This window comes from Bubalus kerabau, chromosome 16 (assembly GCF_029407905.1).
Source record: "Bubalus kerabau isolate K-KA32 ecotype Philippines breed swamp buffalo chromosome 16, PCC_UOA_SB_1v2, whole genome shotgun sequence".
Lineage (NCBI taxonomy): Eukaryota > Metazoa > Chordata > Mammalia > Artiodactyla > Bovidae > Bubalus > Bubalus kerabau.
Genome location: NC_073639.1, coordinates 15,419,848 through 15,435,979, shown reverse-complemented (window position 1 = coordinate 15,435,979; position 16,132 = coordinate 15,419,848). Strand labels below are relative to the sequence as shown.

The following is a 16,132-nucleotide window of genomic DNA, read 5'->3' as shown; positions in this document are numbered from 1 at the left end:
GAAGCCTGGAATGCTGCAGTTTATGGGGTCACAAAGAATCAGATACGACTAAGTGTCTGAACGACAACAACAATGCATTGTGGGAGTCCTAGGAGAAGAGGACAGAGGGTGGGTAGATAGATTCTTTTCAGAAAAATGATAAAAATTTCCCAAATTTGATAAATGTCATGAATATAAATAGTTGAGAAGTTCAATAAACTCTATGTGGGAAAATTCAAAGAGATCCACACTGAAACACATTACCATCAAACTCCCAAAAGCAAAGTGTGAATCTTTAAAGTGGCAACAGAGGAGCAACTCATTAGATATACAGGATCATCAATAAGTTTTTAAGCAGATTTCTCACTAGAAACTCTGGAAGCCAGGAAGGAGGGTCTAAAATGTCCAAAATGCTAAAAGAATAAAATTGTCAATCAATAATTCTACATTTGGCCAAACTGTACTTCTCAAGTGAGGGAGAAATTAAGAATGCTCCCAGATAAACCAAAACTGAGGAACTTTATTTTTATTGGACCTGCCCTTCAAGAAATGCTAAAAGCAGTCCTGCAGATTGAAATAAAAGGACAATAGACAGTGATGTGAAATCACATAAAGAAATAAAGGTCTCAGTAAAGATAGACACATGGTCAATTACATAAGTTAGTATTTTTGTAGTATTAATAATAATTGGTAACTTCACATTCTGTTTTTTACATAATTTAAGAGACTAATAAACTTATACAAATAGTTATTCTAAGAGTTAGTATTACTGTAACTTTGATATATAACTCCACATTTTGTTTTGTACGTAATTTAGGATACAGCATTAAAAATCAATGTATTAATATGTGTGGGAGCAAGGGATATCTGGGAAACTTCCCCTCAGTTTTGCTGTGAACCAAAAACTCTAATAAAATATAAAGTCTTTCTATAACAAAATGATCGGTTTATGTCATTGGAACACATAAACATCATGCATTGTTGGTGAGAAAGCACAGTGCATTGTTGTTGAGAATGAAAAATTGTATAGCCATTGTAGTGGCAGCATCGTGGTTCTCAAAAAATTTAAAATAGAGTTACCAAATTTATTTAGCAATTCTACATCTGAGTATATACAGAGAAGAATTGAGAATAGAGTCTTAAAGAGATATTTGTCCACGCATGTTCACATTAACCTTATTCATAACAGGAAAAACACTGAAGCAAGCCAAGTGCCACTGACAGATGAATGGATAACCAAAATATGGTATAAACATACAGTGAAATACTATTCAGCCTTAAAAAAGGAAGGAAATTGTTACAAATACTACAACATGGAAGAACCCTGAGGACTCTACAAGCCCTAGGAAAGTATACAAGGATTTGTGAGTCCATAGCCTGATTTTACCCTAAGCACTGAGAAGATGACACCATTTATTACAACATCTCCATTTTCCAACACAGAAAACAGAACAGGGTACGGATATGAGTCAGGGGGATGATTTTGATAGAACTGAAGCAAGATGAACATAACAGAGAATGGAACAGAGTCAAATTAGTTTCGGATATTCCCATGCAAGTTTTTCTTAATATGGACAGAACACAACATCAGAGACAAAGCTCACATAGTAAAATCATCTGGCTTCCTAAATGACATATGATGTGCCTGGGTCATTGTTGACCCCACTTTGATTTCAACTGATTCAACCTCTGTGGTACCTGGGTGCTTATCCCCTTTTATCACTTTGTTCTTCATTACTAAATCTCCCAAGTGATTTCTAAATACAGCGCCATTATGCACTTCCAGGTTTATGAGCTATTGTAGGAAGAGTCACATTCTTTGACTATATTCTACACGTAATTCAAAGCAATCTTATCATGGTAACAATAAGTTTAAGCAGTTAATAGACATTTTAGAAAACTGCACAGCTTAACAAGCTATGCAAATTATGTTGTTTAGTACAGCATAAAAAATTTCTGAAAAGTTTATTGTAAGTTGAAATTAAAAACATTTCCCCTACTTGGTTAGCACTACTGTGTTTGAAATGTATCTCTTACTAAAAACTGTCTTCTAAACATGATGAAAATGATACCTGGTACAAAATAAAATATGTAACTATACACATTTAAAGAAAAAAGGTAAATTAATATTGCTACCTAAATCTACATTAAGTGTAGATTTAGGTAATGTTTACATTAATGAATGTTTTAAAAGCCAAAGAAAAATGATAGACGGCAGTTAAAGAAAGTGAAACTGTCTACATGTGTTTCATATACAGGATCTCTTTTGAACTCTCATAAGAATTTTCTGTTATTATTACAGTCTCCCAATAGTTGTGGAAATCAAAGATTAGTGAAGTCAGGTGACCTGCAACAAATTCCACAGGTTTTAAGTAGCAAAGCCAAATTTCCAGCTGAGGAAGAACTCTCCCCTAATAGCTAGAACTTTAATGTCATGATTCCCATGATTCCTATGCTTTTCTCTTATAAAGCTTTTTTAAGTCTACTTAAAGCTGTTAAGTTTAAACACCATATGTGAAAATTAACATTTTAAAGCAAACTTTTAAAGGACATAAAGACATAAATGCCTAAGAAATTGGCATTTCTCTGTTTTGTTGACATTTAAAATCTTTCCTTTTTATTTACTTAGATTTGGTTTTGGTATAAACTTGAGATCCCTTTTGCATCCAGCAAACAATTTTTAAAAGTTCCATTCCTCTGCATTTTTTTATATTCCCAAACTGTAAACTTTATTGATATCAATATTCTTTTTCAAAAAATTATGGTCAAAAATTTTTTTCTTTCCTAGTTTCACATCTTAGGGATCTGCTGTGGAAAACAGTACCAGATTGTAAATAAGTAAATAAATAAAAATAAAAAGGAATGGCATCTCTCTTCCATTCCCATCTGTGTTCTCTGCTATTGCTTATTTTGTTTATATTCAGGAGAAAGTAAGGATTAATTGTCTCTCTACTTAAGAACACCAAAATCCTGTCTCTTTTTCTTAAATCAGGAAGATCTTTTTTTGAAATTTTGTTTTTAATTGGAGGACAACTGTTTCACAGTGTCGTGCTGGTTTCTGCCTTACAACAACATGAATCAGCAATGAGTATGCAAAGGAAGAAAATATTAAAATCTAATTTGCTTCTGAGAAGGAAAGTGGGTCATTGTCCTTTCCTTCTCTCTTCTGCCTATTCCTGTTAGTCATGTAGCCATTTATTTGGCAACTGGAATCTTCAGAAAGTTGAATTGTCAAAACTCTGTATGAATTTATCACTTTAAAAAGAGGAGCAAAGTGTTTTGAAGAAAAAACAAAATATCACAAAATTATTTAAAAGTAAAGAAGATGAATGAAGCAGAGGAAGAGCTCACCTAAAGGGCCTAAATTCCCCTAATATTATCTTGAAATATTATATTCTGAATAAACACCTTCACCATATTATAGATATTCTAAGAGCCTGACCATATTGCCAAGCCAAATGCTAAATTTGCTGACAACAAGGATAAAAGTAAAAGTTTCAGTTGCTCAGTCATGTCCAACTCTGCAATCCCACGGCTCCTCTGTCCATGGGATCTTCCAGGCAAGGATACTGGAGTGAGTAGCCATTTCCTTCTCCAGGGGATCCTCCCAATCCAGGGGTCGGACCCTGGTCTCTTGCATTACAGGCAGATTCTTTACTATCTGAGGCACATGGGAAGCCCCATAACAATTATGTCTGTCATTTATAAAAGCACTTTTGGAACAGTTTTGAAATATTTTCAAGATGAAAATCTAAGACTGACAAATACTAATTTATCTTAAATGAGTAGTGAGTTGCTCAGTCGTGTCTGACTCTTTGTGACCCAGTGGACTATACAGTCTATGGAATTCTCCAGGCCAGAATACTGGAGTGGGTAGCCTTTCCCTTCTCCAGGACCTTAACTGAGCAAGTAAGGTACAATTCAAAGGCAGGATAGAAAGGTTGTGTTGACCAAGTGACACTCAGTAAACACCAACTGGTGACGCTGAAAGATATTCTCAAAGAAGAAAATATCTTAGAGATGCACACAATTTTGAACTAAATCTATTCTTCTGTATAATAGAATTTGATATCTGAACAGAAAATAATATTGAGCAGATTAACATTCTCTGTCCCTTGATAATTTTGCTTATTTGTATCCTCATATACATAGCTAAAGCTGTAAAAACTGCCCCCAAGAAAATTTTATTTGAATCTATAAATGACACTTTTATTATTTAGCTACTCAAAGCAATTATGATAATAAGTGGTACTTTAAGTATCACTTAAATAATGTACTCTGATAATACAGAATAAAAAAGCACAAAATATAGAAATACAACATAATCTTTAGTTGTTAAAGATCAGTCAAATACTATCAATGAACTACTCAACCACTTATTTAAGAAAATCAAAATATCATTATTAGGCATAGCAATAATCTGGTCAATTAAGAAGTATAGAATACTATACTAGAATTCCTTCTGTAAATATAGATGATAAAAATCTCAGAAGCCCTTTGCCTTTGAACCATTTTACCCAATCCAAAGTAAAATGATTTCCCCATCAATTGCGTTTGACCATTCCAGTAACAACTACTTTAGCCTGTCCTGCTCAATTATTCATTTAAATTTTATACTCTTACTTGTAAACATAATACACTTTTGAGGAATTAAACTTCCTCAATACAACAGTGAATCAGCTACCTACAATGCTGAACTAAAAATGCTGTAATCAAAGAATATCATAGCACAATACATTTCATGGTGTTAGTAATCTAACAGTTATTCTTCACCCATTTATTAATTTAACATTTAGCTATTGAGCTCTGCCTGTGGTCAAACAGTCTGGAGGAAAACCACAGAACATGGCATCCTGGAAGCTACAAGCATAAAATGTTCAAAGAGAAAGAACTCAACTCTATCAAATAGTGTGAAGACATCAAGAAAGACAAGGACAGACACATGACCACTAGATGTGATTTAAAAGGGGGATACTGATCACAATAAACAGATTTCAGTGCATTCTGAGTCTGGAAATCTATTTAGAGTCAATTTCAGTTGGTCTCAGAATGGGATATAGAAATATGGAAATAGTGCTTCTGGTTGGTTACTGTTAAAAGTAGAGAAAAATGGGGTAGAATCTGGAAGAGGATAAGAAGTCAAGATAAATACTAGAGTAGATATGAATGCTGATGAGACTGAATCAATGCAAAAGAAGAAATTGATGATGTAGCAATTAAACATGTTTAACTGCTGGAGAAAGTCTTGGAACAAATAAGAGGGGATGGCACCTGGAGTACAAGTAGAGACATAATCCTTAGACGAGAACAGGAACTTTCCAACCCATTGCAATAGGAGGGACACGGAGTGTGAGTTTATGTATTAGTACCAATAGTTTTGTAAATTTTAGAGTAGACAGTGAAGGGTTATTCTGGGACTAGACAAAAAACACATCCACATTACAGGATATCAAAGCTAATGGACATGAATTATGTAAGTATACATTTCTATTATCATCTTAGGGAATAAGGCAGTCTAGAGAGGCATTTGAGGATATATCTTAGATATTGCTTTGCTTGATTGAAAATCTGATTCATCCATTTCTCCCCATTATGTCCTTGTATAGTGAGGACCTGTGACTCACTAGTTTGTTCATTATACAATGCTAACAGATAAGGAGCCAAACTTGGAATATGTCTTCTTTGGCAAGTTTTATCCAACATCTTAGTTTTCTCTGATTTTTTTCCAGACCTCTAGGCTACATCTCACAGTATAATCAGTATTCATTCATTGCATATTTATTCCCTACTTGTACTGTCTCAAATAGAGATAAAGATGAGACCAAATATTTTACAATAAAATAACACTGTTTCTCGCTCTGTGAAAATCCTAGTATTAGATATAAAGTAGGCACTTAATAAATGCTTCCTGCATTTATCTTTTATCTTTTTAGAGTAGAATGGCTGATTAAAAGTTGTATGCAGAAATTGCTTGGAATATGCATAATTCCTCATGGCATTCTGTTGGGTATTGCTGGGAGATGCTGAAATCAATTTTGTCCTTTACATGCTATTCAATTAGTTTGTTTAGGGCAAGGTCTAGAATGTGTATCAGTCAGAAGCATAATAGTGAGTCAAGTACAAGAACTTTCTACTAAGATTTGTACCCACTATCTTAGGGAAAGAGCTCTGATCTAAAAAAGGATTCAAGTATAGGTAGGTTTAAGTAGAATTCAATGTTAAAGATTCAGAACTACCCACTGCTACTTGTTTTGTGTAGAGTAAAGAATCTACCTGCAATGCAGGAGACCCAGGTTCAATCCCTGGGTCTGGAAGATCCCCTGGAGAAGGGAATGGCTATCCACTCCAGTATTCTTGCCTGGCAAATCCCATGGACAGAGGAGCCTGGCAGGCTGCAGTCCATGGGGTTACAGAGTTGGACATGACTGAATAACTAACAATTTCACTTTTACTTCTTTAGTGAAAAAAATATTTATAAGAGAACACTCATCAGTACAGCCTATTCTGGACTGTTTTAGAATAATGTTTTCTTCAGTGCAGACTGAAAGCAAATTTTAAGTATAAAGGTGTCTAGTTTGTTAAATAAGTGAAGCCTAAGTTTAACTCCAAATTTAATTCCTAATTCTTAAGTGAATTATAGCTAGTTATTATATTTATTTTTTTAGATATCCCATATTTAAATCAAAATGAAAATATCACTCACATATATTTTTCTTTTAAGAAGGAACACACCATGAGACTATATTGACCTTTAATTTTATCCAACAGGATACTTCACTTTCACTTTTCACTTTCATGCATTGGAGAAGGAAATGGCAACCCACTCCAGTGTTCTCGCCTGGAGAATCCCAGGGACGGCGGAGCCTGGTGGGCTGCCGTCTATGGGGTCGCACAGAGTCGGACACGGCTGAAGCGACTTAGCAGCAGCAGCAGCAGCAGCAACAGGTTACCATGGAAAGTTAATGAATTAGCAACTAGAATAGCATTTAAAAACCAAAGGTCCCAGATATTACACTTGGCAGTCAATAGAACTCCAAGGAAGACAGTGATTATATTTACTGTAAATTTTGTCACTCTATAAAATAAAGTGGCTATGGATAGAATGAACTATTCCATTTTTCCAGCTATATGCATATTTGACAATTATCTAATGAAATATATCAAGAGACTTAGAATTTTAAACTGTATGAAAACCTACACCAAAACCATCAATAGGAATACCTCTTCAATGGAATCCCATAGCACTAGATAATATACATAGAGAAACTCTTTTAAAAGCATTTGTTGTATAAAATATTTTAATATTTTAGCCATTTAATAAATTCCATAAGATGCATGTGCATATATAAGATTTCTATTTGTCAATACTTACATCTAAAAAGCTGATAATAACAGAGTCAACACATCTATAGGTAAGAAATATTAAACCTGTTTAGCTATTATTCTAGGTTTCTATTTATTTCTCACTAATTTACATGGATTTTTATACTATTTTTACTCAGATCACATATTAGGTTCTAACTAGCAGTAAAATGGCAAAGTTTACATTGTTCATTAAAAAAATACATGGAATTATTTTTAAATTAACCAATAAACTATGATCCATTATTTCTTTTTGTAGGTTTTTGATGGGAGAGAAAATATACATTAGTCAGGGATTTCTTTTTAATCACCAGGAAAAAAGATAACACAACTCTTTCTCTTAAAGCATTTTTCCCCCATGGAGGCAATATACCCTAAAATGGAAGCTATTAAGCAATCAATGACACAGACTTAACTAAAATATTGCAAATACGATAGTATAATACCTTAGTAAATACAAGAATTTTGAAAGTCATAAAATTAAAGATTTTTTTGATATGTATAAGATCAATAGACGTGACTTATCACTATTTAATATGAGCTTTAATTTTTAAATGCCATGTTCCAGTGAAAAAATGAACTGCACAGGAAAATTGAAATTTCAACAAATAATCAAGACAAAAAAACAAACTTTATATTAAAGTACCTTTAAGAGGTATATACTTACGCAGCAACCTCCTCTTTTGACAATCCTTTGAAATTCACCTCCAGATAATGATCTATGTCATCTTTTTCTTTGATCAGTTCAGCCCTAAATGAAATGGAAAGAAATAATAAAGAACTGCCTTATCGAGGTGAAAAGCTACCAAACATAAAATGCCACCAGGAGAACAGGAATATTCAGGGTATAATATCTTAGATAATAAATGTTCTGCAAGAGCTACAGAGTTAGGCTCTTCATTGATAATTTCAAATTTTTAACTTTCTTGAATGGAAAAAGGGAAGAATACTGAACTCAGTGTGTAAACATATAAAACACCAACACACTAAAATAGTCTACATTCTTAAATAAATGGGGTTTTCTCCTCAAAACTTTTAAGATCTTCCATTTTACTTATGTTCTCTCACAATCTTCCAGCTACAGAAGTCAGATTGTGTTCAGCACAGTATCGTGAACTAAAAAACCCCTATTTGATACAAATGTGTTGAATTTATTCGTTGAAAACATAGAATTTTGCTCTGACATTCTGTTCGAGTGGTTTTTAAAAATCACACATAAAACTCAAATTACTATTAAAAGTTCAAGCTGAAAGTGATTTTAAGAAGACTTTAATTAGAAATATATTACACATGTAATATACTCATTCTTCATACCCCTTGCACCTTTAAGAATAAGCAGCCTATTAACATATCATGACAACTGAAGTACAGAATACACAAGTATCTCTTTTTATTCAGAAGCTAATGGAGAATGTTGATTAAAAAATTTCCCTTAAATGGTTATGATAAAAATGTTTTTCTTTAATAAAAAGAATTCAAAAATTTTTTTCTTTAAAATCTGTCTTATCCTAGGGATGTGACACTGAGTTATGTTTTTGCTCTTGTTGAAAAGAAAATGTAAACTCAGTTATTACAAAATGACAGGAAGAAGAAGCTAGCTTTTTCAGATTTTGCAAATATTTCACGTTGCCCAAAAGGAAGATGGAAAATAAGAATGTATATACTGAAGTTATGCCTCTATCAAAAATGTTGCTTTTCAAATTATTTGAAAGTAAACTTATAATTTTCTGCAATTCTATTTTACAGTTTCTACAAATTTCATTTCTATTACAAAAGAAAAGTTTAGCTGAACCTATTTATTTTGGTCCAGGGGCTTTGGTCTCTGCCAGAAATACCAAAAATGAGGTGTGGTCCTTCTTCGAACAAAGCAGTCTCAAAATACTTTGATCATTATGCCCTGTAGGAATTAAAAGGCATGCATAAAAAGATAATCAAACCTACATATGCAAATTATTTATGTTGATAAATAATATGTGCATAATTAAAAATCAATAAAACTAGAAGTGGAAACTTCTAAGTAACACAGTCTTAGTTAATATGCATAATTACAATCAAAAACATCAAGTTCCTGCCCTGCAGGTTTTCGGCCCAAGACGAAAACTCCCTGAATTCAGCAGCCATTCACAGGCAGAGAAGGTTTGATGTATTTTCAAGCTCTAGTATCATTTCAGGCGCTAAATCATGACTGCTAGTTTACCCTCGGAGTAAGACTGTGTCTTCCTTCCTCCAAAACATAAATCAGAATCGGGATCTTGTGGTTTAGATGCTATACAACTTTCACGCCTAAAGCTTCTGCTTTCAATTTTTCTACACATATTTTAAAAAGGAAATATATTTCCAAAGCTTTGCAGGAACCACAATATAATGGCAGTAGAAAATAAAATGACCAAATGAGCACCTGCCTGATAAATAAATATATTCTTAATTTTTGAATAAGATTTATCAATCTTTCTGAAACAGCAAATTTGAATATTCTGAATATAAAAATGTACTTTTGCCTTTAAACAATTTTTATTGCTGAGATATGTTACTGGCATTTCTTACTGCAAGAAATTTCTTCTGTAGGGAAAAAAAAGAAAGCCAGGGTCACATACCTTGGAATTGTTCTTGGTGAGCACGGCAGCTTCTGTCTAGCCAAGGCCGTAAGCTTTGGGCGTGTCATGGGCAGCGGGGGCAGGGTAGTCATTTTGGACTGCCAAAAAAAAATAAACAAACAGAAATGGTATTTAAACAGTAAATCATTCAAAGACTCTTTTAAGACATTATTAGAGATCTAGTCAGTCATCTGAGCTGAGAATGCCTCTGCGTGTAGATCTTTAGCTCTGTTATTCAGGCATGAAGTGAGTGAATTCTGCAGGTGGCTTCTCTCATTATTTTTCCTACTATCTGCCTTTTGGCCAATTTATTACTTGTCTGCATCTCCATCACAAAGTAGAGAAGAGAAAATCTGATAAATGTGTTGGAGATTCAGACAACTAGGAGCTTTGGTATGGGTTTTGTCAGTAGAGCTGGTTGCAATTAAAAAGTGAAGATTTTTAGGGCAGCTATAGATATCAAATACTCATGCTTTGCTCTCCTGTTACAAACAATAACTAAAAATTGTTCATACTTTGCCGTTTTCTAAAAACTTTCTCACAAATAAAGGCTTTCCCTTAGAAGTGCTAAATGCTAAGAACAATTCTCAACAAGGAGACCGCTGGGCATATATCTGGAAAAGATGAAAACCAAAAAGAAACATATGCACCAATGTTTGCAGCAACACTATTTATAGTGACTAAGATGTAGAAGCAAACTAAATGCCTATTGAGCAAAGAATGGATAAAAAAGATATGGATAAAGAAGATAATATTTCATACACAATGGAATATTACCCAATCATAGAAAAGAATGAACTAATGCTATTTACAGCAACAATGGATGGACCTAGAGATTATTATACTAAGTGAAGAAGTCAGATAGAGAAAGACAAATATCATATGATATCACTTATATGTGATATATGTGGAATGTGGAATCTTTGTATGTCGAATCTTTTAAAAAAAACTATACAAATTACCTTATTTACAAAATAGAAACAGACTCACAGATGTGGTAAACAAACTTATGATTACCAAAAGGGAAAGGGGGGAGGAATAAATTAGAAATTTGGAATTAACAAATACACATTACTACATATAAAATAAATAACAGAATCTACTGTGTAGCACAAGGAACCATATTCAATATCTTGTAATCACCTATACTGGAAAATAATTTGAAAAAGAGTATACATATATTATATGTATACAGGAGCTTCCCTGGTGACTCAGATGGTAAAGCATCTGCCTGCAATATGGGAGGCCCAGGTTCAACCCCTGGGTTGGGAAGATCCCCTGGAGAAGGCAATGGCAACCCACTAGAGTACTCTTGCCTGGAGAATCCCATGGAGAGAGGAGCCTGGTAGGCTGCAGTCCACGGGGTTGCTAAGAGTCGGACACGACTGAGCGACTTCACTTCACCACATACATATATTCAGATATATATAACTGATCACTTTGCTATATGCTTGAAACATTGTAAATCAACTATACTTCAATTTAAAAGTGTAGTGGTTTAAAAAAGATTGCTTAAAACAACAATCAATGTATTACCTTTCATTTTATGTGGGTCAGGAGTTAGGAGAAGGCACAGTGGGGATAGCTTTTCCCTACTCCATTTTGACTGGGGCCTCTGCTAAGAAGACTCAGAAGTTTAGGGGTAACTCAGTGGTGGGAAACAGGAAATACCTATTAAGGTCTTCACTCATATATCTGGTAGTGAATGCTATTAGCTGGGACCTCAGCTGGGGCTATCTATCAGAACACATACATGTGACCTCCTCATATGGCTTGGGCTTCCTCTTAGCCTGGCAGCCTCATACTTCTTAAGTGGTTGATCAGGGCTAGAAAGGCAAGTACCCAAAGAAAAGCCAAGTGGAGGCTGTATTCCCAGGGTCTGGCTTTGGAAGTCACATAGCATGACTTCCATTGTAAAAATAGGCTGCCTAGATTTAAGGCTAATGAAATAGACTCACCCACTGAGGGGAAAGCATTGAAGTCACATTGTAAGAGGAAGATGCAGGATGGAAGATATTGTTGTGGCTATCTTTGGGAAATGCAATATGCCACAGTGGAGAAAGTAAGTGAACCATAATGAAGGTAGATCTATAAAATCAAGTTATCTAAATCTTACTTCAAAAAGGAAGAAGTGTGGGCGTGATGTTGATGGACTTATAGTGGAAAATCATCACATGTTACAAGCACTTTCAGATACAAAAGAACTCATCTTCTCCTGTTGGAAGACCAGAGCCTCTTGATTCTACCACCGCTATCTCCACAAGTTTTGACCTCTACCATTTGACTTCTACATCTATCGTTATGGGTCACATACCCATAAGCAAGGCTTGTTTCAGGTTCTAAATCACTTCCTCCAGTATTTATTTTCTGTGTGACCTAGGGTAAATCACCATGAATCTGGGCCTTAAATATAATCAACAAATATGCATTAAGCTACTACTTCGTGCCAGGTACTATTTTAGGTGCTGAAGATGAGGCAGTGAACAAAAACACAAAAATCTCTAACCTCACAGAATCTATATGATAGGGTCAGTATGGTGGGGAAACAGACAATACACAAACAAGCAAAAATAACACAGAAGATCAGATGATGATGGGATCTATAGCTGAAAATCAAGCAGGGAACTAAAAAGGACCCAGTGCTCACCAGTAGCCAGAGATGAATAACAGCAGAAAAATATGACATCAGATAAGTTAAGGAGAAATTTGGTGGTGTTCTGATGATATGGGGTCTTGAAGACTACTGTAAAAAACTAGGACTTTTAAGCCGATTGGAGGGTTTGAGCCCAGGAGTGACACAGTTTGACTTCTATCTTGAGAGGATTACTCTGGCATCCCTTTTGGACTTGGACTGTAGGAGGCAGAAAGGAGGACATGGAGACCAGCTGGAGGTTGCTATGAAATCTGGATGACAGAGGATGGTGGTTTAGGTAGAGGTGGAGAGATGCGGTCAGACTCAAGGTAGGACTGCCTGTGGCCTGCAGAGACAAGCTATTCCTCTAGAGCTGTGTTCAAAGCCATGGCAAGATGGAGGCTGGAAAAGCAAATGAGATTTGAGGAAAAGTCTTTTGAAACTCAGTGTGGAAATAGGCAGTCTAGTGTTTCTGAAAAAAAAAAAAATTACCTTGGCCTGAAAATAATTATTTGCATAATAAAGAGAAAATTCTAATGGAGATAAGTGTCATGTTTTAGATATAATGCGTGTGTGTGTGTGCTCAGTTGTGTCTGACTTTTTGTGACCCTTTGGACTGTAGCCCGCCAGTCTCCTCTGTCCACGGGGTTCTCCAGGCAAGAATACTGGGGTGGATTGCCATTTCCTCCTCCAAGGGATCTTCTTGACCCAGGGATCAAACCCGCATCTCCAGTGTCTCCTGCACTGCAAGTGATTCTTTACCACTGAGCCATGGGGGAAGTCTATAGAATCCTAATATTGCCCAGATTATTAGTGTATGATATGATCCTTGAAACATAAGGTCTACTTATTTTTATACAGTTATAGTTTTAAAGCACTCAGTCTAAATAGCAAATGTTAGTCATCTCCTCCAAAACAAACATTTAAGAAACATAATGTATTACATGCCATAACTTCGTAAGAAAGTTACTTAACTTTTTTGTATATAAAAATTTGTATTTTTCTGATCAGATGTTATATCAACTTGTTAACTGGATAAACAGAACTTACTAAATGACAATATTGTATAGAACATGTAGTGAGAAGTTAAAGCTAAGGCAGAATTAGACCTGGTGAACAGATTTAAAGGGCAAAGGCTCCCCAATCCTACTCCTTGTGAGCCTGTTTCAGAGAAGCTGCGAAGACTCTGGATTGCAGAGTCCTCAGCTGTTATGGAACAAATCAGAGAGAATCTGGGCCATCTCAGCTCCTAACCCAGACCTGTCTGCCCCCAGGGGATTTGGAAAGGGAAAGAAAGGAACCTTGTTCTTGATTCAGTCTGGACATTCCTTCCCTGACAAATGAAGACTCTGTTCTGACAGCCCCTATGCTTACCAAAGGCATAGGGCAGAGGTGATCTCTGCATAATCTTAGGGACCTTTGAAGGGTTAAAACCAGAAAAAGGTACTTGCAATTTCTTCAAACACTAGGAAGACCCAGACACTTGTACACAGTGGGACCAAATATATTTCCCAGGTGGCACCAGTAGTAAAGAACCCACCTGTCCATGCAGGAGACATAAGTGACGCAGGTTCAGTCCCTGGGTTGGGAAGATCTCTTGGAGAAGGGAATGGCTACCCCCTCCAGTATTCTTGCCTGGAGAATCTTATGGACACAGGAGCCCGGTGGGCTATAGTCCATGGGGTCACAAAGAGTCGGACATGACTAAGCAACTTAGCTTGCACACAGAGGGACCAAACCCCAGAAACTCAGCGCCATCTCACGTATTCCAGCAAGGCGTGTATAAGCCTCCCAAGAGCTGGCCCACCACGTTGTAATATAAAATTAATCCTCACTGATGTTTACTTGGGTTAGACCAGTTTTGCTAGAAAATACAAGCATCTAATAAAATCTTATGCACATGTTAGATGTGGAGAGGAACATGTCTTCTTTGTCACACAGATCAACTGTGATTTTTTTTTTTTTAATCTGAGTCAATGTTTCCAACCATTAAAGTTTCAGCTGCCAGTTCCTTCATTTTGCTCTCCTCTGATCTAAGAACATTAGCAGCAGGAGCACCTTTACTCTTAAATTTAGTTTAATGTAAGTATTGCAAGCCCTGCTGGCAAGCCTCAAGGCACAACTCTGAATGGGGGGTGGTCAGAGCTGAATGATAAGGTGGAAAAAAATTAATAACTGTGTGCTGGAAAAAAATATCCCTCAACCATTCTATGTTGAAAGTTTAAGCTCAAGGTTAGGGTGGAATGTGATGGGCTCCCTTCGCTGCTCTAAGCCCCACATCCTCCCTAGTCTATGCCTGTTGGGAAAGGGGGGTTTGTTTTTTACAATCCATACATGGCTATGTAAAGATCTTTTGTTTTACATAATAGGTAGCTGTTGAACCAAATTTTATGACAGACATAATATTTGAAATGCATCAAATATGTAAAAGGATCCTGTAACATATTATTTTCCTATCTAAGTAATCACCATCTCTTTTATGTCTGATCAGCTCAGTCTTATTTCTGCTGAATGTTCTTAGAGTAGAAAATAGCTGCATTTTAGCATATAGAAGCAAACCAAGGGGAAAACAAGTGAGAAAAAATGCAAGCACACTTAGGGGCCTGTCATTTCAGGCTGAAATCATACCTGTTGAGTGAAGAAAGCCTTTTGTTCTTTGTTAATATGAACAGTATCATTTTCCTGGTGCGGACTAGAGAGTGTTCCCTGCTTTCTAGTGGGCTCCATCCAGAAGGAATGGGACTAGTGCTGGGAGTGGCTGATCTAGGCCTGAAGCAGAAATGGAACCCATCATCCTTCAAAACTGACACTTTATCAGGGTCCTCCTAGCTCCACACCACACATGATGGGTGCTACCTCAAGATGGGTACCTAAGGGAGAATCATGAGGGGTACTTCCCTGGCTGGTACCCAAATGAGCCTAGCCCTAGGAGGTCAGGGTGAAGCTGTCTGTTAGGGGACCCAGAGGCAGCTCCCCCAGTGCTACCAAATGGGCAGAGTACTCTAGGCACCACAGGAGCTGAGACAGAGATCAAAAGGTTGCCCTAAGCCATTCCACTGTTGGTATTCAGAGGAGATTTGGTGGATTCTTTGATCTCCTGGTTGGCTCCTGTATCACAGTTACAATCTCTAAGTTTGGCCCCCACATGCAAAGACAAATGAGAATGGAGAAATACAGGATGAAAGGTTTGAGAGAGGTGGATCAGGCTGAATGTGTCCCATGGTGTGAGTTTAAGTTTCTGGCCCCCAAGTAAAATTCTTCAAAGAGTAACCCTCTTTCCCCCACAATTCCCAGAGATACCCTTATCAAGAAACACAAAGGAAGGAGAAGCCTAGAGTTGTATAGACACCAGCTACTTGGGGAGTAACTATGTTTGAGGCTGACCACTATCTCCAGAATTCAGTCACCTTGGGGGGAAAAAGCTGAAATGTGAGAAATAAAACCAATAAACACACAGCAAGCAAAAATATCATGTGTCATCAAGAGAGTTCAAAATAAATATGATTTTACTATCATCAACAAGATCATCGATAAGAATTGGAACTTTTCACATTATCACCACAAG

General features: G+C 36.1%; 1 protein-coding gene across 1 annotated transcript in view; it reads right to left on the bottom strand.

Annotated features, from left to right (window-relative positions):
• Positions 1-16,132, bottom strand: part of TTC29 (tetratricopeptide repeat domain 29) — a 341,387-nt gene that overhangs the window by 324,065 nt on the left and 1,190 nt on the right. The window contains exons 3-4 of the mRNA XM_055549984.1: positions 9,936-10,033; positions 8,009-8,092 (exon numbers count right to left, since the gene is read on the bottom strand). Of these exons, the coding sequence (XP_055405959.1) occupies positions 8,009-8,092; positions 9,936-10,027 (176 nt within the window). The 5' untranslated portion in view covers positions 10,028-10,033. The remainder of the gene's footprint in view (positions 1-8,008; positions 8,093-9,935; positions 10,034-16,132) is intronic.